Source organism: Mercenaria mercenaria, chromosome 16 (genome assembly GCF_021730395.1).
Source record: "Mercenaria mercenaria strain notata chromosome 16, MADL_Memer_1, whole genome shotgun sequence".
NCBI classification, from domain to species: Eukaryota; Metazoa; Mollusca; class Bivalvia; order Venerida; family Veneridae; genus Mercenaria; species Mercenaria mercenaria.
Genome location: NC_069376.1, coordinates 27,562,033 through 27,589,342, shown reverse-complemented (window position 1 = coordinate 27,589,342; position 27,310 = coordinate 27,562,033). Strand labels below are relative to the sequence as shown.

At 34.3% G+C, this 27,310-nt stretch overlaps 3 protein-coding genes across 3 annotated transcripts; all 3 read left to right on the top strand.

The window, feature by feature from the left end:
* The first annotated feature begins 11 nt into the window (after positions 1-11).
* Positions 12-6,091, top strand: LOC123540893 (uncharacterized). Its single transcript, XM_045326218.2, has 6 exons — positions 12-84; positions 1,066-1,120; positions 2,019-3,082; positions 4,723-4,879; positions 5,229-5,276; positions 5,976-6,091. The coding sequence occupies exons 1-6, from the start codon at positions 61-63 to the stop codon at positions 5,978-5,980; spliced, it is 1,353 nt and encodes a 450-aa protein (XP_045182153.2). The 5' UTR covers positions 12-60; the 3' UTR covers positions 5,981-6,091.
* A 4,362-nt stretch (positions 6,092-10,453) lies between these two features.
* LOC123540887 (uncharacterized) lies at positions 10,454-17,453 on the top strand. The gene is made up of 6 exons (XM_045326214.2): positions 10,454-11,214; positions 11,868-11,913; positions 13,473-14,533; positions 14,950-15,127; positions 16,832-16,867; positions 17,321-17,453. Exons 1-6 carry the CDS (start codon positions 11,188-11,190, stop codon positions 17,323-17,325), a joined length of 1,353 nt encoding a protein of 450 aa, XP_045182149.2. The 5' UTR covers positions 10,454-11,187; the 3' UTR covers positions 17,326-17,453.
* A 1,566-nt stretch (positions 17,454-19,019) lies between these two features.
* On the top strand, positions 19,020-26,408 carry LOC123541446 (uncharacterized). Its single transcript, XM_045326939.2, has 6 exons — positions 19,020-19,158; positions 21,649-21,694; positions 22,488-23,584; positions 24,246-24,423; positions 25,670-25,702; positions 26,308-26,408. The coding sequence occupies exons 1-6, from the start codon at positions 19,135-19,137 to the stop codon at positions 26,310-26,312; spliced, it is 1,383 nt and encodes a 460-aa protein (XP_045182874.2). The 5' UTR covers positions 19,020-19,134; the 3' UTR covers positions 26,313-26,408.
* Positions 26,409-27,310: the final 902 nt, after the last annotated feature.

Genomic DNA, 27,310 nt, shown 5'->3' with positions numbered 1-27,310 from the left:
TAACTAAGTAAGTTCAAATTCAGAATATTTCAAAACAACACAGGATAGATAACAGTGCACATGATGTTATGTATATGCCTTTTGGTATGTTATTTTGTCATTTTTGTCGTGCTTTAAATTTAGGTCACATGACGAATTATCATCCTTCTAAAACACAACTAGATCTACTGGTAGTCGGCATAGTCGCATGATACAGTTCAACATTGTGAGGTTCGAACATACAGCTGAAACGATAAAAACAAGTGTTGCAGTGGTCTCCCCTTACGGTGAGAAGGTCTCTGCCACCACAAATATTGATTGATAGTGTTTTTATCATTTCTTATTGAATTTTAGTCGCTAAATTTGTTTTTCCGTATATTTTTCAGAGATTTAAGGCTAGTCCGATAAAATCGAAAACTAAGAAAATGATATATGAATTTCTTTTTCAACGGTCATTTGATTTTCATCATCACGTGGTTACTATTTTTTTTTTTTTTTTTTTGGAGGAGAAAATAAATCTCTGCTGTTTCTTTAAAATAAATAAATAAAAAAAACATTGAAGTTAAATCTCGAAATTAGGTATCTAAAGGCCCTGAATAATCAATCAAAAAAAAAAGTTTCAAATCTTGATTTGAATACTAATATCTAAATTTTTAAGACAAAAGAAGTTTTTAAAAAGCCTTGAAGCACATGTTAAAGAAAGGACTATTCGCGCCTTATAATGTGTAATAATATTCGCGCACTTTATATGTGTCATTATAAGTCATAAACTGTATATGAGCCGTGCCATGAGAAAACCAACATAGTGCATTTGCGACCAGCATGGATCCGGACCAGCCTGCGCATCCGCTCAGTGGGTTCAGGATACATTTTGTTCGCTAACAGTTTCTCTAATTGCAATAGGTTTTGAAAGAGAACAGCATGGATCCAGACCAGACTGCGCGGATGCCCTATGCTGGACTTTTCATGGCGCGGCTCATATATTGATACAAACACGGGTTTCTACCAAGACTTGTGCTGAAGTTTATGTCGAATGCATTCTTGGCTGATTTGGTTTTGAATATTTTTTGTCATTATAAAATTTAGGTGATACTGACGTCGACTGGTCCTGGACGGGCAGCTGAGACAGAATGTAAAGTTTGTAAGTTAAAACAAAGCATTGTTTTTTCACCAAACAGGTAGTCATTTTGCTATTTGAATGAGAAAGGTATCTTGCAAGCACATCAGAACTAACTCTTTCACTACCTCAGTTGATACAAGGTACCATATGTACTTCAGACACGCTTGATGACTTTATTTGGTTTTGTCACGTCAAATACCACCAATGACGCGCCGCTGTCGTAAACTATAATAAACAATAATAATATTGTCCAAAGTTTATGATTTTTGCTTAGATATCTTAAATATCATTGTTCTAGATCGTATTCAAGCACGGCCCGTTTCATTTTCCTATTAAACAAAGAAGGCTGAAAACTGTCTGTTATTAACATCTTCAGCCTGCTGGTGGCAAGAGATTCTGCCTTTGTGACCAGATCCATGCAGGCTTGATCACGGTCTTCACTGTTCGCTTTTCAGTCAGTAAATTTTCAGTGAATACATCTTCGAATAATAAATGGTTTTGCCCAAATTGAATGATAGACCATTTTAGAAATGTAGCAGGCTAAGGGTTAAACAACAATTGAGCCGCGCCATGAGAAAATCCACACAGTGGCTTTGTGACCAGCATGGATCAAGACCAGCCTGCGCATCAGCGCAGTCTGGTCAGGATCCATGCTGTTCGCTTACAGTTTCTCTAATTCCAATAGGCTTTAAAAGCGAACAGCATGGATCATGGCCAGACTGCGCAGATGCGCTGGCTGGTCTGGATCCATGCTGGTCGCAAACTCACTATGTTGGTTTTCTCATGGCACGGCTCAATTCGTTTTTCTGTCGAATAAAATTGATGAGCATCGCATTTTATTATTTTATTCTATTCGTATAATAAATTTAACATGAGAATACACTCCTGTAATATCCTCTCTATATTTTACTGTTTCCAGCTACATACGGCAAAGAATTTATCTTTGGATTCGTTGATTTGCCTTCCTATAATTCGCACGCCCAAGCTACGGACCCGAAAATTGATGTACAGCTCATTACTCAACATTCTGCCAACGTCTACATCTCTCTTCCTAGCACGAATTCTGCCAACAAAACACCAACCACAGTTACAACAAAGTATTACGTTTATAAATCCAAAATAGTTCCATTTAATTCTTCATTTATTAATAAAAACCAAGATACATCGTCTGGCGGAGTTATCAAGATAACATCTGATGCCCCAGTTACAGTTATAAAAGTTTACACGGAGGATAATGATCACATCGTCTGTCCTGTTCTGCCTTCGAGTGCCGTTTCTACGTCTTACGTTATACCTTCGTATGGTGTTAACGCGAACTCCTATAGCAAAGCTCAACTATTCGTCGCTGCACTCAACGATTCAACAACTGTGACGTTTGAAGGTTTTGAGACAGGTTCTATGATTCAAACACTGAACCAGAACGAGATTTACACGTATCAGAGTCGTGCAGACCTGAGCGGAACAATCGTCACGAGTAACAACCCGGTGGCTATAATCTCCTCAGTTACGGTTGGGACGTCTAGTTTTTACAACAAATTAAAAGAAGGCTTGATAATTGAGGCCCCACCAGTTGACAGACACGCTCGGCATTTCATCATTCCTGTTTTACGTGCTAACACAGAAAAGATAATTCGTATCTACGCACCTTTCCAACACGCTAACGTAGAGATCCATTCAACGTCAGATACCACGAAATACGTTACCGTATATCAAAAGATTTTCTATGAGATCGTGCCAACTTCGGCAACTGTGCTAGAAATACTGTCTGATAGTCCTGTTGTAATTGTTCGGATTGACGTAGATTCACCTCATGGAGCGTTTTCTATGACAAACATCCCAGCAGTGTCCCAGTTCTTAAACTCCTACCCCGTAGATATAAGCTACACCTCATCCCGTAAGACCGACTTTACGGTTATTATCCAGTACAATAAGGCATCGGGACTCCTCGTAAATGACAAGCCAATCATCCATAACCCTGACCAGGTATGTATACACATCCATTTTACTTAAAACTAAAAATGTCCTGATCAGGGGATGAGGCTGATTTTCAAATGGCTATTATATCCTGTTTGAAGAAAACAAAGAAGTTGAAAAGAAGAACACAGGCCAAAGGGAGTCAGGCAGCCCATGTCACCGCCAGTTTTGGTCAGTCCGTACCATATATTCAAACTGTAAACCAGACCGAAGAATCTGCGGGCCTGCTAAATATGGCCGTATTTCTGAGTACAAAAACAGTTGACCGCTGCAGATATTCTTTGTTATAAAATGAGAATGCAGTGTTTGATTTGAAATAGCTTATGTGTATCATAATTTAAAAAAAACAACAGTAAAACCTTATTTCTATTATTTTGAATTTAAAAGTAGTTTGGATTTTTCCTCAAATTGTTGTCATGTCTACTGTATACAGCAAAACTAAATTTGAATTGAAAATGCCAATTCTATAATTTGAAAAACCGCATAAGGTTTATGCTAAATCCATAATAATATCTTAGTTTTTAAACGTGTGTCTACGTCACATTTTCATTATTAACAGGCATTTTCTTACTAAAGTGTAGCTGTTTCTTTGGATTTGTCATATTATATTTTTGTTCATTCGATTATACAAATGTATACAATTCATATGTTAATTCTATCGTAACATTTTCTGAATTTTCTATACATTTTCTTATCAGTAAGTGATATTATTTTTGTAATCGATTGGGTTTTATTTTTTAAAAATAAATACTTTTTAAAAAAAACAACTTTAAACCGAAAATAGCGCTTTTCAAGTGCTTACAAAAGTCATATAAATTATGTATCATATTATTGGTTAAATTACCCTGCAATCATAATTATATTAAAGTTAAGATATTTTGTTATAAATATGAAACCCAAACTGAGCTTTTTAAAGGTATATTAGACTCAAATATTATATTTGAAAATATTACCAATTACAACATATATAATTAATATCCATAGGGCTTATTTTCCATAGCTTTTATTATCACTCTCGGTCCTGGGCCTTTATCAAGTCTCATGCACAAATCTTAGATTACATTTTTTACATATTTAATATTTGCAAAATATGTAATCTAAGACTTGTGCATGTGACTTGATAAAGGCCCTGGACCGAAACGTTGTCGCAAAGAGTGATAATAAAAGTTACAACATATAGTTTATGAAAACATGAAATTAGCATATCTATGTATAATAACAGTGCTACGCATCAGTTTTTTAAACAATACACATATAAATACACGTATAGCTAAACACAATGTGTAGCTGGAAGTTATTTTTCAACAACCGACAGTTACTACCTGTCATTTGGTTATAAATGTAGTTCTACAAACACAATTTATATAAAATTAGTAAAGTAAAATACATTTGACAAGGATTTTCTACTTTTGAAATAAATATCTACAGATTAATATAGGTATTGGAAGCTTTAAACTATTTACGTTTCAGCTATTGATAGAAAATCCATCCAATCAAGTATCTGTGAAAAGAGAAATTTAAATAAAACTATGCTGAAAAAAATTAAATCAAATACTGAACTATACGTTCTATAAAATAGTTACTGATTCCAAATATTGTAATTAATTCCTATTGAGTACTGAGTATCTTATTGTTTTCAATTTTGGCAGACAGCAATAGGTACTCCCCTTGGCAACTTCACATTTCTGACTATACGGCCATCCTCTTTACCTGCAACAATATCACACATTGCATCTGAACCATTTGGACTCTTCTACACCAGTTCGAACTACTTCTACTCAGCGGGAATGCAATTTACAAACTCAGGTAGGCTCAACTATATTTTCGTAAGGAAATTGATATTGTTGGACTTTAAGCAATCGAGGAATCATGAAAAGGGGGTTACTTGTTGTTTGGGGGCGTATTCGGGCAGGATATTTTTAAAGGTTGTCTTATTTATGAATGCCTTTTTTGTCGTGCGGATGTGAATACAGTGTTGTGAAAAAGTACGTTTAAACGCAGATTGGTGGAAGCTTTAGCTTGGAAGATTTTGTTCTTACATATTTAAGCAATATTTGGTGACTATACCATTGAAGACAATTTTCATAGGGTAACAGCAATTGCCATACTGAATAGGAAAGATTTGTACTAACAAATGTTTATAAACATTTTATAGATTGCTCATCGGTGTCTCCTTCCATAGATCCGTCGACTGGTTTCATCGGTGAGTTAGTGCTTCTTATTTCTCTCTTGTTACCCAACCAAAATAATATATATATATGTATGACCCTGAATTATTTACATCTAAGATCAAGGTAAATATTTCAAAGATTCTTTACTCAATCAATTTAGGCTAAGCAGTAAAAAATTACACCTTAATTTGTATCCATTTACTTAAACATGTGTTGTACCATCAACAATTACATTACGATGTACAATTAAGTTAGCACGCTATAACATAGTACTCACAATACAGTTTGCGTAACTTCTCAAAAAAATTATATAAAATATTATTTTAACAAGACTTTAGTTTCCTTTTAAGTAGAATTTCGTATTTGTTTACATGAAGTATTAATATATTACTTTTATATTAAAAAATGGTAAACTTAGTATTACAGCTTATATCTGAAAGATAGAATAGCATCCAGTCGGACTGTCCTTTTAAAACTTAATATTGCTCATATAGATCTATTTAAGAAACCAAAAAAGCTACTGGAAATTAAAAAGAAAGTTGATTCAATATGCCTTGAGCTTTAACTACATTCTCTATATAATAAATTATAGTCTTTATGAATGTGTCTTATTAAAGCATTTTTTCTCTGTTTCGTGCGGAAAGTTTAAAACTGTAACATGTTGCATACAGTCGTATCATACCGTATTATTTCTTTTTGTGTGGAAACAGACTCAGATATTTATATTTCAGGTTAGAAATGAAATGGGCACAGTATGGGGCTAAACTGGATTTAACCCGATACCAGATACTTCTAAAAGAAACAAAAAATTGCAATGTTGTTTTATAAAATTAAATATGTGCCATTATCCACGTGTCAAATCTTTTGATTTGAACAAAACGTGCTTAGTTAACGTTTTGGATCGCAGTATGTGAGCATGAAAATATTTCTTCAAATTTGCACCCCAGTGAAATCAACCTCTTTAAGACCCCTGCAACCTAGTGACCTACATTCCCACTGTTTCCATAACCCCCCGCCACAAAAACTTCATCAAACTCATTCTTATAATACCGGTAGGATGCGGCTATACGACAAGATGTCGGATGGACAATGTAGGCGCTTCCTGAATAAATATGTTTTCATAACTCAATCGGCTTAATCTATGGTGGCATATTTCTGCATACGATAACCAGAAAAGTTTCGCGAAAATTTATCGAGTTTTTGCGAAAAACAGGAAAGATTTTGCGAAAAAATAAAAACTTTTCGAGAAAATAAATACAATACGGAAGCTTATCAGGGCCTCCACTTATCTAAAAGTTTCGCGTCAAGTCAACTTGTGTCTTTTCGTTTTGAACAAAAACATCTGATGAAGCCGTGATAATTAATACGTTATACGTAAATGTTTTTAATCATTACGCATACCTTTTTATCGAATTGCGTGAAATATTTGTCAATGCGATTAACTTCTACACGTCTAACTAGATCTTTCAGCGAAGTCGTCAAGAAACATAACAAGAAGATAAATGTATTTGGTATTTCAACATAATTTACTCGACTTGTTACATCTTTTTCTCGAGAACGTTTACTTTAAGCGATATAATTATGCATGTCACGTGATATTTAAACACGTCAGGTTCAAAAATTGCCTATATTGGTCTTGTCTGCACAGTGATGGTTTCATTATGTGTACGCCAAAAATATTCTAGGGAGACATATTGTTTTTCCCCCGAGTTGTCTGTCTGTCCGTCTGTCTGTCCCGACGTGCCCACATGTAAATTTGGGGTTAGCGTTTCTGTTGAATTTGACATTCTGAGGTAATGGTCATTCTGGGGTTAAATTGGTATTGTGGGGTTAAAAAATAGTATTGTGGGGTTAAAAGGATCAAAGGAAGATAATAGGTAATATAAGGGATTACCCCACAAATCCTGTAAGTTCGTCCGTCTGTCCTTCACAAATCGTGTCCGGGCTGTATTGTTTAAACCCCTTAAAGGATTTTCAAATTACTTGACACAAATAGTCACTGTAACAAATCAGGGAGGCTGGGGGAGACATGTGTTTTTGTTACAAAAACCCTTCTTGTTTGTGAGTTGATTTTAACTAAACTTGCACATAACTTTAACCACCAAAAGATCTTGGTTCCTTTCTTGAACCAGGCATATCCCATGATTGACTCGAGAGTTATATCCCCTAAAAGGGCAAAACCTGTTTAAATTGTGGTCTTGTCTGCACAGAATTATTGTTTCATTTATGATTTTATGTTTCAGCTATATTTCAATATGAACATGTGAAATTTCATAATAACACAACAACATTTCCCCCTCTTCCACCCCACCCCCACATCACAACCCCCTCCCCACACTGAGGTGACCTCCCCGCCACCCACCCCCCCCCCCCCCCCCCCCCCCACTTAAAAAATCTATTGTTCAGCTATATTTTCAATATAAACATGTGAAAATGTGAAATTTCAAAACAACAGTTCCCCGCATCCCGACACCCTGCACCCCCTTCACCAGGGTGACATCCCTCCCCCAGTTATTTTTTTATTTTCCAGCTCTATTTCAGTATGAACATGTGAAATTTCAAAGAGCACTTCCACACGCCCCGCCCCCTCCCCTCCTCCCTCCCATTCAGTTATATATGATTGTCCTTTTTAGCTCGACTAAATATATCAAACACTATCAAAGCTTTGATACTAGCTAGATCAATGTAATTTTGTATGTGAATAGAGGGATATATTGAAATTATGAACAACACTTTGTTAAAATTCATGTTGCTATGGCAACAGAAATAGTCAAAATATAGTTTTCCCATATGGATCCTTTGATGACAAAAAATTATAGTGGCTGGGTTAATGTAATTTGGTATGTGAATACATGGAAATATGGAGATTACTATAGGTTTACTCTCCATCTGTCTGTCTGTCCATCCGTCTCACAATGTTTATCTCGAAAATCACGATGTATATTTTTTTTAATTAAATATTTGTCGAAAATAGAAAAACATCGAGCATATTGAGAAAAGTTAAGTCGAAAAGTGAAAAACATCGAGCATATCGAGAAAAGTGAAGTCGAAAAGAGAAAAACATCGAGCATATCGTGAAAGGTTAACTTGCATTATCTCTATACTTTTAATCTTTGTGAATAAATTTTATTGACATGTGTAAAACATCTTATCTAGGCAAGTAAAGACAAGTCGACTTAGCACAAAACATCTCACCAACTGTAGGCCCTAATAAGCTTCCGTAATACAGATATTAAGTGGAAAATTTCGCGATAGTGCCCACTTCTGCAGTTAAGATAAAAGATCTTGAAAATTAATCTTTTCATGAAAAGTTGTTAAGATTTGTTACTTATCTAAAAATAGAAACATTTGGAACGCTTTGAACAACGATAGTACACATCTCTTAGTCCGTTGCACATACAACCTATCCAAATACCAGACTGATACCGAATGCAGTATGCTGTTTATAGCCATCTGAAAACTGTTATTTTCGCGAAAACCTTTTTTTTTTTTACGAAACCTTTACCGTTTTTCATGAAAGTTTGGCCCATTTTCGCGAAACTTATCTGGTTTTCATATGCAGAAGTGGGCACTTACGCAAATATTTTCACTTAACATTTGCAGTTCTTTTCGTGAAAAGCTTTTAATGTTTTCGCGAAAACTTTTCCGTTTTTCGAGAAAACTCGATACATTTTCGCGAAACTTATCTGGTTATCGTATGCAGAAATATGCCACCATATTAATCAAAAGTTATTCAGTCATTCTCTTTTCAGTTTAGTTTTGAAACATCTGAGATAAATAACTGTCTTACTCTATGGAAACAACTTGTGGTCAAGACTTAACCCTTATCATACTGAACACTACTGATTCTGCCTTTTGCGACCAGTGCAGATCATGCTCAGCCTACACATCCATTGTTCGCCATTCAGCATGCTCAGTCAGTATATTTTTGGTATGCACCCCTTTTAACAGTTAATGGTAATGTCCAAATTGAAAGATGGACAAGTTCATTATAGAAATTTAGCATGGGAAGGGTTTATTTTATACATCAAGTGCTGTTCATACTGCTTAATTAATTGTCTAAGCATACTGTTGCTTTGTCACTAGATATTTGTAGTACCCATTCGTTATGTAGATCATGTATAATTAACGTCGTGGAGACACAAAAGAATAAGTTATTCTGTTTTGTGTCTTGGAATTGTATTAAAATAGCTGTTTTATGCTAGAAGATTAAGGAGTCTTTATTCTGTGCTTGTGTTTGTCATACTCTATGCCCAATCTGATCACCTCGGCCTTTATGCTACGCAGTGTATTTACCGGAGAACACGGAAATACCCGATGTAGCACGACTGACTCTATGCCATATTCATGATGTTTATTCCACAACTTATAGCCAGCTTGTTACAGTACTGTTTTTGTTTATATCACAAGATATGTTCTCCGTCATTTTATATTGATAATTAAGTTGTTATCGTATGTCTCTTGCAAAATGCACACGCTACAAAAGTTACACCACCTGAAGAGTTTGTGTTTATCAATAGATGCATTGTGGCTTTTATTAGATTGTTTACCCCAAAGAATCGTTCTTACAAAGATAGTTGCCGACGACAGACGACGGAAATTTTGTTCTGAGATTCATAATCATAAGTCTTCAATACAAATCAAGAAAAGATATTCTTTACTAAACAACCGGTCTCCATGTACACAAAGAGTTTGGGTGACAAGTATTTCAACATTAATTCACAGATTGTTTCAACATATATATGAAACTGAGAAAATTCAAAAAGAGTGAAAACTTGTTTTGATATAGTATATTTAGAATGTTGATTTTTTTCTATAATTACAAAGCTGTCGCGGGGGTGGGGGGGGGGGGGGGGGGGGGGCTTTACTTCCGGTAAAGCAAATATGTTTTAACGTCATGCAGGTGATCGTTTTACACACCAAGTGTGTTATGCAAGAAATCATGTGTTAGTTGGTTTATACCATATATTATGTCACTTTATAACAAATGTTACAACTGAAGGGGGGTGATTAAGCACAATCTGAAAATCTTATCATAAATTCTGTCCCAATTGCCCCATCGGCGTGTGCAGTTTTTCTCACCAAAGCATTTGAGGTGTGTCAACTTTAATTTCGGTTCTTTTCGCCATTAGATAACATTTTGAGTAGTTAATCTCATTTAGGTTCGTGATCTTTAAAAGTCTTACTGACCATGTAACAATTGCCCTCATTCCGTAAAATTATGAATTAGCTTTTAACCGTTAGCCTGCTGGCGGCATATGATCTTGCCTACCAAGATCAGCCTGTACGTCTGTACAGTCAGTAAATTTTCAGTTAACATCCCTCTGAATAACAAGTGGTACTGCCCTAATTGAATGATGGACTAGTCCATTTTAGAAATTTAGGAGGGTAAAGGTAAATAAATTTATCTAGCTCATTTCGGAATCGAAATTAAATACATTTTTATTACACAGAAGGACGATTATATGTTGATCATACAAAAGTCTTACAGATAACCCAGTTTAACTTCTCATGTGTACTAGTATGTTAATTTTGGGAGCAGAGGTCTATCAAAGTAACGTCCGGCGTATTCTCCAAAAACTAGGTCAGATGATAAATGAGACAAATTGAATAAAATACAAAAATAACTATAAACTGACATATGTCATTCACCATATATAGTGTTTCTTTTTTTTAAATAATTCCAAAACGTTGCAATGTTTTGCGATCTTATATTGATTTGTACTATAATACATATCTACTTATAACATATGCCAACAAGTATAAAAAATGTCCGGTTATAAAAAAATTTAAAACTGAGATAATTCATTCTTTTCTTAAAATTCTGTGAACCATTCGCTTTAAGTACAATCAAGTTAAAGAGAACTTGAACCATTAGATAAGAAAGACATCAAAGTGCTCGCATATATACGACCATATCAGTGACTGAAATCAAAACTAAATATGTTGTTATGGATATGCTCTTTTGCAGTAAGTGTTTATCAACTTGTTTCTAGTGAGACAGCATCCGGATTTTATTTTCATCTCAACAAGATTTTGAAACTAAAATTTCCCTTTTCTGTTGCATTTAGATTAAACAATTCTTCAGATCATACCTTTTAAAAGGAATCATATGTACAACGAACAAAAAGTCTGTCTTCCTGCTGGAGGTTATCCCATTCCCCATATTTGCATTTTTCACTGTATAAACTCTGTAAATATTAAATGTTCGTACTGCTATGAATATTAGTATCACTTTATTTCACTCTCTATCTATATGTTCAATGCTGGTAGTGTTATCGACATTAGTATCACTTTATTTTACAATGATAGTGTTGTGGATATTATTATCACTTTATTTCACTGTATTTACTGTGTAAATGTTTAGTGCTGGTAGTGTTGTGGATATTATTATCACTTTATTTCACTGTATTTACTCTCTCGGTCTTAAATGTTAATGCTATTCTGCATGAAGCCTTAAAACACAAATATAAAAACCTTCTGAAAGAGAATTGTTTCCAAAATTAATCCCGCAGGAATTTTGTACAGTCAACTAAACCAGTTAAAAATTTAAAATCCTAACGATTATTTTCACATATAAATATGCTATTATTTTTGCATGTTTACCCTCATTTATATTGTAGCTATCTCTTGTATGGTTGATCAATGGGGACAATATCTGTACTAAATGTAAGTAAAATATCAAAAAGCCTGTTCGTGATTTGTATCAAATTGACGTATTTTAAAATGTGAGTTAAGTATTCAGTCTTGTGATATCTGTCCGCTGATGACTATTTAATATTAGATGACAATGCGATTTAGCGGCTTGTACAGAGGTTACTACATGAGTGTCTTGTTCATGTTGAATTTATTGCACGAGTTGAATAAAATATTAAATGCGAGACTTTGCCGAGTATTAAACTTATTTTTTTTATTCAACTATTGCAACATTTTACTGTGGAAACACACAAATCGAGGGTTCAACGCAATAAGGGCGTATCTACATATAGTTATTATATGTGGATACGCCCTTATTGCGTTGAACCCTCGAAATGTAATATTCTTTTTATCACATGTTAGTTTCTCCTGCAGAAACATCAACATTTCTTCGTTCTTTATCAGTTGTTTTAATATGACTAACAATGTTTTTTATATTGTTTTAATATGACTAACAATGTTTTTATATTGTTTTAATATGACTAACAATGCTTTTTATATTTTTGTTGTACTAGGGGTGTTAAAAATACGCGGAGAAGTGCTCTCATATCTGTATTCCTGGTCCTATTTTGCTAAAATTTGAAAATGTGATGTATAAAAACATATATTTTATGTGAAAATTAAATTACAGGTTTAGGAACATGCCCATTATTTATTTATTTATTTATTTATTTATTGTCTCTAAGACAATGCCATTGGCGCTAAAGCGGCCAACGTCATTATGACGCTGTCATATCACAATCCAAGCGTTCCATGTTTCTCGCCATTAAATACAATTTTAAAGTTTCCCACTAACAAGTAAATACTGTTCATGTAATATTTCTACCGTATATTGATGAAATGGGACACTGAACTGTGATGCACCGATCCGCATAAAGGAGCTCTTTAATTAATTTTCAAAGCGTGAATGAACGTTATTGCCTCCTGGCGTCTGATATGCGCGGGCCGTCAGCAATATTCTCCTGGCCATTTTAAACCTCCCGCGCCACTTATGAAATATTGATTTTTAAGGGCAATGTCCCTTCAACTTTATCACGAATAGTATTTGCCTCTTTCTTTTATTTTCATATTAAAACACAAAATGTTATCTAATGTTTCCGTTCAACACTGATTTTCAAGCGACGATTAACACAATATGCCTGCCAAACATTTTAATGACGTCACATTTATAATTAGACGTTACTGGCGTAGCACTTGACGTTTCGCCTTAATAGTTTGCATATTTGAGAAAAGGCAGTTTGATAAATAGTAAAATGGCAAGGAATGTTTTAGTAACTGCAAATTTGTTTTAAAAAAGACGACAAAATTGGGCTTGATGACGTTACATGAATTTGCCGTGTGGACTAGCATTAACTTATTATTTGTCCACAGAAAATATGTTTTTGACATATCAACTAAGTATTCCCTAATCTACGTTATATAACGGTGTCATTGAATAGAGCACTTTTCCGAGTATTTATTGAGTACTCCTCGTACAAATATATCAATCCATTTATAATTTAATTGTTACTACTTATCTCATACAATTTCAGCATCATACGGGACGGAGTTTATTTTCGGCTTTGCTGATTTACCATACTTCACGACTAGAAGTGAGTCTACGGACCCAAGTCTAAGTATCCGAATAGTAAGCAAAAGATCTACCTATATCTACGTGACCCTACCAACTACTGCTTCCGCAAGCAAGACGCCCACCTTTGTCACAAACAGGCACAGAGTATACCAGACAGGGAGTTTCTCATTTAATGCCACGCACATAAACAAGAACAGCGTCTCTAGTTCTAGAAGTTCTATCAAGATACGCTCGAATGATCCTATCTCCGTACTAGCGGTATACAACGTTAATTCGTATGTTATCACCAATCCGATATTGCCTGTGAGTTCCCTTTCCACCTCCTATGTCATACCGTCTTACACCCAAAACTCATTCAGCCACAGCCAGTCACAGATGCTGATCGTTGCATTAAACGATTCGACGACAGTACACATTAAAAGTTATGACATTTCTAATACACAGAGACTCAATGCGAACGAAACGTATGTTTATCAACCCCGACAGGATTTGAGTGGTACGTCTATCACAAGTAATTACCCAGTGGCCGTCTTTTCATCCGTGACCATGGGGTATAACTCCCCCTACAGCAGCTATACTAGAGTCCAAACTCGAGACCTCTTCATGCAGGTGCCTCCGATCGTAAAAGACGCTTTACATTTCGTCGTGCCATCCTTACCGGGTGTGGTTAAGTCATACAAAGTCCGCATATATGCGACGCACATCGGTGCACGTGTTGAGGTTCATTCTTCCTCCAGCAGCAAGAAGCTGATGCACGTGTATGAAAACATATATTACGAATACGGCACAAAAGGCTCAACTGCGTTGGAAATTCTATCTGATAATCCAATCATGGTGGTACAAATTGCTTTGAATTCAGACGGAGAAGCTATGTACATGACAAACATCCCTGCAGTGTCACAGTATATGACCAACTACCTTACAGATAGCAGCCATTCTTTTTACATCATCACAGTTAGATACGAAGAGGCACTGGGTTTGCTCGCAGATGGAAAACCACTCATGCACAATCCTGAAGTGGTAAGTTATTGCAAAATTCCACCATTGATAGCGAGCTCGAAAAGCGAATGTTTCGAATTTATCATTTTCAGCATACGATAAAAACTTTTCCAGAGTAGTGTAATTTTGAGAAAGTGTAGGTATTTCACTGTTTATTTCTAAGGCACCGTTTGGACCCTCGTTTCTGTAACTAAATGCATTATAATGGTTTTGTAAGTAGTGGTTACTCTTCCATTTGTGTTGCATCCTGTGAGGTATTCATTAATTTGCATAGTATTTAAAGAGCTGTAGATAGGTTAATACATAGAATGTAATCCTGAATATGCTTTTGCTTAAGTAAACTCTAAATTAATCTAACAAATGTGTTCATTTACAGATTACGTAAAAATAACACTGTTATGTTGCTTTTATCTCAATGTAAATTTTATTATTTTGAGGCTGCACACAGAACACCGCTTGGAAATTACACCGTGTTCACAGTACCTATGACGACGCGGGATATTGTGTCTCACGTTGGAGATGAACCATTTGGTCTTCTCGTATATGGCACTTTTGATGTAACTCGATTCGGGCACTTCGCTTATAGCTATTCAGCTGGAATGAAGTTCAATGAAGGTATACGCTAAGATATAGGTGCAAAATATGTGACATGTTAAAGAAGGCTAGCAAATAGTTTAAAAATATGTGGAACGAAAATTAGAAAAAGGAGACGTTAAGGTAATGAGATATCATACTTAAACACACGTTCATGTAATGAAATATTAAACCGCATTAATCATGTTCATGTAATGAAATATCAAACCCCATCACACATGTTCATGTAATGAAATATTAAACCGCATTAATCATGTTCATGTAATGAAATATCAAACCCCATCACACATGTTCATGTAATGAAATATTAAACCGCATCAATCATGTTCTTGTAATGAATATGTAATGACTTATGAAACCTCACTATACATGTTCCTGTAATGAATTATCAAACCGCATCACACATGTATATGTAATGAAATATCAAACCGCATCACACACGTATATGTAATGAATTGTCAAACCGCATCTATCATGTTCATGTAATGAAATATCAAACCGCATCACACACGTATATGTAATGAAATATCAAACCGCATAACACATGTTCATGTAATTAATTATCAAACCGCATCACACATGTTCATGTAATTAATTATCAAACCGCATCACACATGTTCATGTAATGAATTATGACGCTTCATTATGAATGAACTGAATGGGCCTACGCGTTGACTCACTCTTTTTCTCCCTATTCTTGATTTTTTCTTTAATTATCATTTTTGTTTTCGATATTTATTAATTGTAATCATTTCAGGCTATAGGCGAAGGTATAAATAGATACACTCAAAATCGGTTATACGTCCTCAGAATAATTCACTCGGGCTACGACCCCGTGAAATTATTCCACGGATGTATAACCTCTTCCTCACAAGAATAGTTCATTCCTGCTAAGACCTCGTGTATCAATAACGTCAAAAAATGGTTCTTCTTTACATTATTTTCTGTATTCCTTGTTTTAGTGTTGTAATGATTATTATTATTATTATTATTATTATTATTATTATTATTATTTTACCAGTCCGCTTAGCTCAAGAGGAAGAGCGCAGATCTACGGATCGCGGGGTCGTGACTTCGAGACCCCGGCGAAGCGTATGTTTTCCATGACAATTTCATAAAATACATTGTCGTTAGTAATTCATCCTCAACCTTTGATTCACTTTGGGAAGTTGGCATTTACTTGCGGAAAACAGGTTTATACTGGTACAGAATCAAGGAACAACTGTACGCCGTTGCATAACTGAAATACTGTTGAAAAACGGCGTTAAACTCAAAAGCAAACTGTCCGCCGTTGCATAACTGAAATACTGTTGGCATAACTGAAATACTGTTGAAAAACGGCGTTAAACTCAAAAGCAAACTGCCCGCCGTTGCATAACTGAAATACTGTTGAAAAAAAAAACGGCGTTAAACTCAAAAGCAAACTGTCCGCCGTTGCATAACTGAAATACTGTTGAAAAACGGCGTTAAACTCAAAAGCAAACTGTCCGCCGTTGCATAACTGAAATACTGTTGGCATAACTGAAATACTGTTAAAAAACGGCGTTAAACTCAAAAGCAAACTGCCCGCCGTTGCATAACTGAAATACTGTTGAAAAAAAAAAAAAAAAACGGCGTTAAACCCAAAAGCAAACAAACAAACAAACAAACAAAATTATTATTATTATTGTTATTAATTATATAATATCATCATCATCATCATCATATAATTTTGGTGTTTTGCAGACTGCGTTTATTCCACCCATGCAAGTCAGATAATAGGTAAGCTTTACAAGATATTTACAGGTTCTGTTGTTATATACTGCACCGTCCATTTTATCATAAAAAATGTAGTGTTATGACAAGCCTACCATTTTGTATAAATCTTGGATAATATATAATGTAATGTAATGTAATGACAGTCCTATGTTTTGCATTACCAATCTAAATGTAAAGTACTAACAGTCCTGTTTGTATTGAAATAATTTGACGTACGTAGATAAGTTAAATTTGTGTTTTCATCCTAAATCAACAGTTATGCTTAATATTCACAAAATTCAAGGCATATCTTGCATGATTTCTTGTTATCTATTTTTATTTGAACATTGTGATCAATAAATAACACTCTTTCAATTATATTTTTAAACAGTGCCGATCACCGGCTTACCTTCTTTATGGTGCCTGGCTGTTTAGTGCTTTTGGGGAGTTTTGTTATTTTTTCTTTATCTTTTACAGGGTAATGATGATGGCAGTATGACATTCTGGACTTTTTTCTTTATATAGCTTTGAATTGTACAAGTTGTAGTGAAACAGCATGCAAAATATTTTTCATGTGTGTTAATTAAAATGCATAAAATTTTGAAAAATACGTATTCGAGTAATTTCTGTTTTGCGACGTAGCGTAAGTGTTACGGTCTAACAATTAAATTTATATAGTAACAGCAATTCATGGGCTGGGCGAAGCGTATGTTTTCCATGACAAAGGGGCTGGGGGTGGGGGTGGGGTTCAGATTAATTATCTCACAGTTTTAAAACGAAGTATGGAATATTTATGTGTCTTACCTTCCATTTCCTCTGGATATTTTTCTATAATTTGACCTCTGGCCATACCATACTTACCCCTATGATAGCTGTTGGTCACTATGTCGACGGTCAATGTCACAATGGTATCGAGGGAATGATATAACTTTAATTTATTTTGGCAAGTAAAGAAACGTATGGATTTCAATCCATTCGGTCGGTAAAAGTGTAATCTTATATTGTCATTACAGTCCTGTTAATGTTTTATTGAGTGTCGGCTCCCATATTTACATCATGGACGATTTTGCTGATTTTTAAATTGTGATCTGTACGCATAAAGAATATATTTGTTTGTTTTGTCATTTTGGTCATGGTTCATGTAAATTCACCTTTCTCAAACACCTTATTCATTTTCTGAAGAAAAAAGGCCATTACTACCTTGGACTTTCATCATTTTACATTGTAGTTAAGTCGTTTTTAATCGCATAAAATGCATATTTGATGCTGTTTTTGGAATTAAATCCGGTTGAAAAAAAATGGACGAGACGAATGCTAAATCACCTTTTTAAGATTAGCCTATATTCTCGGTAAAAAAAAGGTTATACGGTCCCGATAATAACGTAAATAATACCAGAGTGTAGACATTTAAAAAAAGACTGACTTGTTTTAAGACGTTTTAAATCCGGAGGTAATGGCTCTTTACAATTTGTCCCCATGTACGTAAGAAATGAACCTGTTTTTCCGGGCTAATGCAAAATGAACGACAGCATAGTATCGCAAATTCCATGATATGCGCAAGCGATTCTTGGTTATTCGCCGCTGCTATTTTGTCATTAGTTTCGTTAATTTGCCATACATGGGGTTTCAATAAATACGTAAACTGGCTTTGCAACTTTGTTCCCGTCACTACTTTAGAAATCAAGAGTATGAGGTGAAGATAGCGACCATTTTAGTTACTTAATACATAAAACAGTTAAATGATTAGCAAAAAAAATGATTTAAAATGTCTTATATCTACATGCTTATGTTAAATATGTTTTATTTACGTTTACTGACAGTGATATCGTACTCTAAATGAATATTCTTATTTTTTCAAAAATTAATTATGTATTTAGTTACAATCCTCGTAGTTGTTGGGTGTATCTTCTAAAGATTTGGAAACATAATCAAATCAATTAATTATGAAAGAATATTTTACAAAGTTGACGTTATGAAAACGTCGGTGACGTGGGCCGAAATGCACACCATTTACTTGCCCAATCTGGTACATACGTGGCAGAGACACTTTCATTATTGTGACGACTGTATTGGTTAGTTTTGAAGTTATGACATCAGTAGACGTATTTGTAGAACGCCACTCGTAAGTAGATACATAGACACGAGCCAAGCCTTCGATATGCAAACAAAAATTAAACATAGAAATTCAGGGACTCTTAGTCTGTCTTACATTGTCCTAGTTTTTGCATGTTTTGGAATGACTGATAAGAACGGGTTTAAACCATGGCAAGATAACGAACTCGAAAGTCAAAATGTGTTTATGGATATATATTTCGGTGAGACATTTATAAAAATAAGAAATATTATTACTTGACTCCTAATATAAATCGCTGGTCAATAGTTTGTGCTATCGACCGGTCTGTAGTTCATCATTAATTTTGTTGGGCTAAACTTTGGAAGTAAAATATATGAAAAATCATTTCTAAAGTCATGTAATAAACATTCTAATATGACTAACAATATATTAATCATCACAACGATATAATGAATAGTCTGCTGGTCGATAGTAAAATGACCAAGAGCAAATTGTCAAAAGTATTCACCGTAAACTGGCATAAATTTGAGAAGATGTTTTTATTAAGATAGAGGGGCTGGTTCTGCTGATCTTAGTTGAAATTTTAAAGGATAAAAGCTCGAAAAAAAACTGTGATTATAGATTATAAATATAACTTTATTTTGCTTACTACTTTGGTGATTTTGAAGGAAAACTAAAACGAACTGTATTGCAACTTTCGGTGTAATTTACACCGCGTTTTAAATTTCTGATTAAAGGGAATTCCTATAGTTTTTTATGCGCATCTTTCTGCGCAGCAGGCACTTTCTATGGAAAACTGAAGTGAAGTCAACATTTGATAAAAACATGTGACAGACGAGCTTAAATATGAGGACTCTTGAATGAAATAGCATTTTTGATAAGTTTTATTGTAATCAAATGTTGATACTGGTTTATGTTGTATTGACAAGTATCATGCCTGACAGGTATCTTGCCATTTTTGTGGTTGTGTTTTCACATCGCATTTTAGTACAAATACAGTGTTGTTCATATAATGTAAGACAACTGACTTAGTACTGATAAGACAATATCGCCTTTAAGATTATTTAGTATTCAATCATAGAAAGAATTAAGAATTTTTAAAACTTTTTTTTAACTTCTAGCAGATACACATGTAATCAATTTGGTCAGGTTCGCGCCATTTTTCGTCCGAACATGTGTTGTATTTAAACGGTCTTAACATAAAATTTAGCCTGGTGACCCATACATTTTTAGCCATTTTTATGCTCACAATACAATTATTTATACACAAGAAAAACAAAAAAATTCTATGAAACAGTTTTTTCAAAATTTAAAAAAAAATATTCTTCACAATGGGTATTTTTCATTGAAAAAAGTTCACAAAAGTGAATGTTAAACAATTTTTTTCATTTCTACCAATTATTGTAAGGATATAGTATTACAAAAATGACTACGATATCAAATAAGTATATAATAAAATCTGTAAAAAGAATAAACCTTATTGTGCTGTCTTGATATATATTTGGGTTGGTATTTATAAAAAAGCAGAAAATTATGAAAATGTTGAAAAATCGCTAGCAGTTTCAGCAACAGTGGGTGTGTTCAAAACAATTTTTCACAAAAAAACAAGCCTGGTGACCCATTGTTTTTATTTGTTCATTGTTTTCAGCACAAATTTTCTTATCATATATGTGAATTTAAAAAAAAAAATCTATGAAAGGAAAAAAACTATAGGAATTCTCTTTAAATCGTACTAAAACACGTAAGTTTCAGTTAATATTTAAAACAGCTGTAAAATACTTTCTCAGTTTCGTAACGAAATTCTAGAAGTACAATACTTAACAATTGCTATAAATTTTATGGTGACGTGACTATTTTTCAATTGTCTAAGTGAATTGTCTTGTTATACTTTTACGCACAAAACATAAAAAGATAAATTGCAAGTAACAGCAAAACAAATAAAAGAATGTACAAAAGTAAAATGGAATGGCGTTATAATCAAAACAATGTTTCAGTTAAATTTATAGACCCGCAATTTTATATTCGACAATGTCATCTTTTAGGTAAAATTCTATTGTAATCCTTTCGTCAGCCGGTCTGTCCGCAGGTCTTGCAGTAACTAGACACTTATAAATACAGATTTTATTTCAAACCTGATACAAGCACATATCACAGCGCTTCGGAATGCAGTGCGGATATTATGTTAATTGTCTTCAAGGTCACTATTAGAAGGTGTAAAAGTCTTGAAATATTGTTCATTCTTGTCCCGGACCGGTAATACTTTTATTACCTCTAACCCAATTATTGTGTGAAAAATTGCTTTTTTTCACAACATTATGCTTTGCAGTCTTCCTATCTCGAATGCCAAGGTCAAAATGGTATTAAAGTATTGTAATTTTTCGCCATGACCATATCTTTATCCCCATTTTATATTCATCATGGCATACAGGTAGTCCGATGCGATGGCACACGTCACATGTTATGCGCCTTTGCATATTACCTTTATAATAATCAATGCTTGATATTTTTCACAATTTCAGGACAATATTTTGTTGATAGCCTACAAGATCGAATTAATAAATGATGCTGTTTGAAAGTGTTTGATTGATACCTATACCTATGTGCCATTTACGTCATTACATGTAAAAATGTGTTTCAGTTAATATGTCTTCTGTCGATATCAAAAAGGAAGAACAAAACTGTTTAGTTTTTATTTCGTCTTATATATACCTTTAACTTTTTATTTGTCTAGTTACTCGCCGTGGGATGTGTCAGTGGGGAAGATGTTTGTACTGAATGTAAGTACATATTGGACAGATTTTATGTGTAAATTTTCAGCTGACCAATCCTTTACTAGGTACTAGAATCACAATATTTATTTCTGACCTATTGTCTTAAATAAAATTTCAATGCAATGTATTTGTATCTGTTTAAAATTAGCTTATGTATTTATTTCCTTATAAAACTTCTTCTATTGCTGATTAATAATTGGCAAATACATCAACGTATGCATTATTTGCATTTTATGGAATTATCTTATATGAGCCGCGCCATGAGAAAACCAACATAGTGCATTTGCGACCAGCATGGATCCAGACCAGCCTGCACATCCTCGCAGTCTGGTCAGGATCCATGCTGTTTGCTAACGGTTTCTCTAATTGCTATAGGCTTTGAAAGCGAACAGCATGGATCCTGACCAGATTGCGCGGATGCGCAGGCTGGTCTGGATCCATGCTGGTCGCAAACCCACTATGTTGGTTTTCGCATGGCACGGTTCATATTTTTTTTAGCTGATCGATTATTAGCAAACACATTTACTTAAAGATTATTTGGGGGTTTTTTTACATAATAAACGAATACGACATGTTACAATGCAGTTAGCGCAAATATCGAATGTTGAAAGAGTAAAATATTTTTAGATATAAGTGCCTCTTCTGCGATTGTAAGAAAAAGAGTGTGTGAATATATACCGGTATTGCTTAAAATATCGAACAATTATTCCAAAGTAAAATAAAACTAATACGTACAATAAGCAAACATATTTCCAAGTAGAAGCATGAATTGACGTTCATTTACATATATTTTTTTCAGCATCGTACGGGAAAGAATTTATTTTCGGCTTTGCAGACATACCTTATTACGATTACCATGGTCACCGTTCCGACCCCGTTCTTACAATATTGGTTACTTCCAAAAGATCAACAAGTTTCTACATAAGTCTTCCTAGCACGAATTCCGCGAGCAAAACCCCGACCCTGGTAAAGACAAGATACTATGCATACAATTACAAAGAGGTAACATTTAACTCCTCCATGATAAATCGGTTTGAAGACACCGGGTCCAGGAGTTTTATAAAGATATCTTCATCAGACGACATCTCCGTACTGGCAATGTACAATGTAAATTCGTATGTGATAACGAATCCAATTTTGCCCGTCAACTTCCTGTCTTCTGCTTACATAGTACCTTCTTACAGCCCAAATACGGTAACTCACAGCAAAACGCAGCTGCTCATTGTTGCTCTCAATGATTCGACTAGTATCACTTTGCAAAGTTATCACGGTATATATTTGACAAAAACGTTGAAACCTAATGAGGTGTATATGTACCAGGACAATCGTGATCTAAGCGGTGTGTCTATAAATAGCAACCATCCGATTGCTGTATTCTCATCTATTGTACCCGGCAGTAAAAGTTTTAGCTCACATACTCGCTGGAACACCGCCTATTTGTCTATGCAAGTCCCTCCTATTGGCAAATATGCTTTACACTTCATCGTCCCGGCTTTACCAAATGAGGTACAATCGTATAAAGTGCGTATATATTCCCCAAGCAATTTGGCAAAAGTTGAAATTCACTCTACATCCAGTAGTACGAAAATCACGGAGGTTTATGAAAGAATATACTACGAGTACAACACCAAAGGGTCAAGCACGCTGGAAATTGTATCGAACATACCGATTATGGTGGTGCAGATAGCTCTGAGTTCTACCGGAGAGGCGATGTTTATGGCGAACGTCCCTGCGACGTCACAATTCCTCAGCAATTACTGGACGTATATTAAACGGCCTTCCTACTCCAGTATTCCTAGCAGCGAGTCGACAAATACCTACATTGTTACAATTCGACATGAGAAGGCAGCCGGTCTGTTGTTTGACAATGAACCTGTTTTACACAACCCAGAGCTGGTATTTTTCCTTTTTACTTTGCGAATATATATGCTTCATTTTTAGCTCACTTAAGCAAAGTAAACAAACAGACTTTCATCACTGTCATATTAAACATCTGTAAAATGGTGTTAAAATCAGATTTTCTTGAAAGACAATTCGTTGCATATGCGCTAGAGGAACATTTTGGTCGGCTTAATCTTGTATATATTTAATATACAGTTATACCTACATGTTGTTGATAACATTTTTAAATTTCAAACATATCAAATGTGGCATTCTTTTTACTACCGGATCCCATTTTTAGAAAGGCACAAAAATACGTATAAAAGGTGTGTTTTTTAGAAAACAAATGTAATAATAATTGAGTTTCACCATGTGAAAACTAAGATATACATTACTGACCAGCATTGATCCAGACCAGCCTGTGCATCCGCGCTGTTTGGTCAGAATCAATGCTGTTCGCTTTTAAAGCCTATTATAATTAGAGAAACCATTAGCTAACAGCATGGATCCTAACCAGACTGCCCAGATGCGCAGGCTGGTCTGCATCCATGCTGGTCGCAAATCCACTAATTTGGTTTTCTCATGGTACAGTTCATATAATTCATAAAAATAAGGAGGTGGAGACTTTCCATTTCTTACTAGAAATTGTTTTTAAAAGGTCTTTATTTTTGTACAGGTTGCGCACAAAACACCTCTTGGTAACTACAGTATTTTCACCATACCAATGACGTCACGTGACATAGTATCACACGCTGTAGACGAACCTTTTGGTCTTCTTGTTTATGGCCGTTCCTTAACTACAGATTCCGAAAGCTATTCATATGGCCATTACGCAGGAATGGAAATTAAATCTGGTAAATACTTAAAAATCATACAGGTTCTAGTTTAAGTCCAATCATAAATGGAAAGACATGCACAATATTTCATTGTACTATTTTACAAGTTATTGTAACTAACCCAAAAAAAAGTTTTCTAATCGAACAAACCAAAGTCCTATGACAGAATGTGACGTGTCAGACAGAACGTCTACAAATCTTATCATCAACTCTGACACTCGTATCGTATTTATTCATTGGTCAAATATTTTTTTACTCTGAAATTGTTATTAACTGTATTTCGGTTTTTATCCAAATACTTTTCATTTTAAAATAGGCAACTTAATGAAATTGAGACCTGATCAAATAGAGCAATTAACAACAAAAAATGCAAGGGTGTACCAGTAATACGGTATACTTCTCTTTATCATTATAATTATACCGTTCAATTAAGATGCTAGTTACAATGTGATCAGTCAAAAGCTGCTATTCACTGTAATTAAGGTTTTTTAAATCCCATCTTGCTTTACAATATAGTAGAATATTTTTGTCTCACCTCCCTCTTTTTAAACAGTTTTGAGGATTTAGTTCAAAATATTGGGGTACTCATAGTTTATTATAGTCTCGTCTTTGTATACAATCATAAAATCAAAAGAAGACTATACTAACATTAATGCAAAACCATTCTAAAATTAGAATTACAAGAGACTGTGTTAGTTACTAAAAATCACATTTAAAATTACATTTAAATGAAAGTTAAATCTGTATAAAAAGAATAAAAATGAAAAACTATTTTACCTATTACACAATACCATTATCTGCACTAGATTCTATTAACCCAAAATTAAAGGTAATGTCTAATGACACATTCACAATATCTTGACTGACTTAAATTAAAATAAGTTAAACAAAAAAAATCCCCCAAACTCTTAATCTAATTTTCCTCTTCCCCCTGTCCCCTCCCTTCCTTCTTTTTCCTTTCTCGCCCTAGTGCCGGAATTCAGTTACAATAAAATGATTGTTCTCAATGATAGTATTTGGAAACCGACTGTGCTTAAGATAGCAAATATATTTCCAAATGTGATGCTTTTAACACAAGAAAAATCTCCAAAAAACCTAATCTACAAATCAGAGAGAAATATTGCTGTACTGCAATGTGCGATACCGTACTACTGTAGAATATATTGCACTTATTCTTAATGCACACTTGTGGTATAACATCACTTTTATATCAAAAGTAAAGATGATATATGTCCTTGTTTATGTGTTATGTTTTCTTTTGCAGATTGCACAACAACAGCTTCTCCGCCGATAGTTGGTAGGTCATTTAAATTATTGACCGAGGTCCGAAGAATAAGGGTTACTGGTTTTGCCTGAAAGCCATTTAATAAGTGTTTTATCTGAAAAAAAATGATAACTTCTATCATCAATGTTTTACTTCAGACCAGCAAATTTCTGCTGCCATATAGAACAAACTAATGGCCGTCGATTTATTTTAGGAGTCATGTAATGAAATATATTATTACAAGACTTCTAAATACATGTATATGAAGCACTGGAATTCGGTAGTATTCCCAAGCTGAAAAAGGAATAATGTGATCATTTATTTCTGACGTCATGTAATAAAACACTTATTGAATGGCTTGGCGGTCAGTAGACACATGTATACTATGTTGTGCCTGTTTTACCTTCTTACTTTTTGAGACTGCGTTAGGTGTTGTCGGATTTTTCAAAGCTTGCTAAGTACCACAATATAGTTTAAAAAGTTACATAATATCTACAACTATGCAATCAATCAGAGCGTTTTCTATTATGGCCTATAATAATTATAAGATGTATTAAAATGAACGGTATTGGTAATGCTTTAAAATAATACATAGAACTTTTAACTCGATTTCACATTTTCAATTTCTTTGATTCCAGGTTAGACCGATTAAAGAGACCGTTCCACATAGCACCTTTGCCCTTTCAAACTGTTGCATTATATTTCCAACTGATCAAGAATAAATTACTGCATCCCATTATAGTAGTATGTCTTGTCGATGTGATGTTTTTATGAAATATATTATGTGCTGTTAAAGGGGACAGAAATCGCAAACAAAATCATAAAGGACATTTTTATTTGACATTAAGCTCCATTATCATATTTTCAAAACAAACTCTATAGAGTCTTCTGGAAATATGCTGTCAATTTGTCCACAATATCCACGTTGATTTCGCTACTTCTGTGAAATCTTATTATTTCACGCATTTTCTAAAACAATAGTTTTTCTCAAGAAAAAAAACTTTCATTGTTTTACTTTTTTGAGATTTTATATCTTGATGCCACCTAAGGCGGAGTATAAAACATCTGTATAACAGCCCGTCCTTCTACAACCATCACGTTGTGCGTTTATTTATATTAAAATGCCAGAAAAGGTAGAACTTCAAAGCAAATTAGGACATTTCTCATTTTTTTGTTCAGGATGATAAATTTTGTGTTTTTTTTTCTTCCAAAACGTTTCTAGAGTTAATATTCATCCTATTTTAACAAAACAAATCCAAAAAACTGACGAATTCTGTCAAGAATACCACAGCAAACCTCTTTAAATAAGAAAATGGTTTTATTTTTGAAAAATATCCAGGTACTATTTGTATGGTTTAGTTTTCCTGTGTTTGTATATATCAATAAAGATGTTACACCGGGTGATATATGTGTATTGGTTTGCAAGATACCAAAATCATCCACTAAGTATACTAGTTTGTGCCTTAGACAATAACAGTTGTACCAGATGAACGACGTTTCAGTTGGTGGGAACGACGTTTTATCCCCCACTAACAGAAAACAAAAATACTTTCAGTGTCATTTTTATTACAATTTCTAAAGTAGCTACTATTAATCCCTTTAAGACTGTACATTGCCTTTTTATGTGTTAGGCCCCTTTAA

Bases quoted from the DNA above. Each gene is read 5' to 3' on its own strand.
- LOC123540893 (XM_045326218.2), top strand. From the start codon at position 61: ATGATGTTATGTATATGCCTTTTG. The intron at 1,121-2,018 runs GTAAGTTAAAAC...TACTGTTTCCAG, and splicing joins TGAGACAGAATGTAAAGTTT to CTACATACGGCAAAGAATTT. The intron at 3,083-4,722 runs GTATGTATACAC...CAATTTTGGCAG, and splicing joins TCATCCATAACCCTGACCAG to ACAGCAATAGGTACTCCCCT.
- LOC123540887 (XM_045326214.2), top strand. From the start codon at position 11,188: ATGTTGTTATGGATATGCTCTTTTGCA. The intron at 11,914-13,472 runs GTAAGTAAAATA...ATACAATTTCAG, and splicing joins GGACAATATCTGTACTAAAT to CATCATACGGGACGGAGTTT. The intron at 14,534-14,949 runs GTAAGTTATTGC...TATTATTTTGAG, and splicing joins TCATGCACAATCCTGAAGTG to GCTGCACACAGAACACCGCT.
- LOC123541446 (XM_045326939.2), top strand. From the start codon at position 19,135: ATGTGTTTATGGATATATATTTCG. The intron at 19,159-21,648 runs GTGAGACATTTA...TTATTTGTCTAG, and splicing joins GTTTATGGATATATATTTCG to TTACTCGCCGTGGGATGTGT. The intron at 21,695-22,487 runs GTAAGTACATAT...TATTTTTTTCAG, and splicing joins GGAAGATGTTTGTACTGAAT to CATCGTACGGGAAAGAATTT.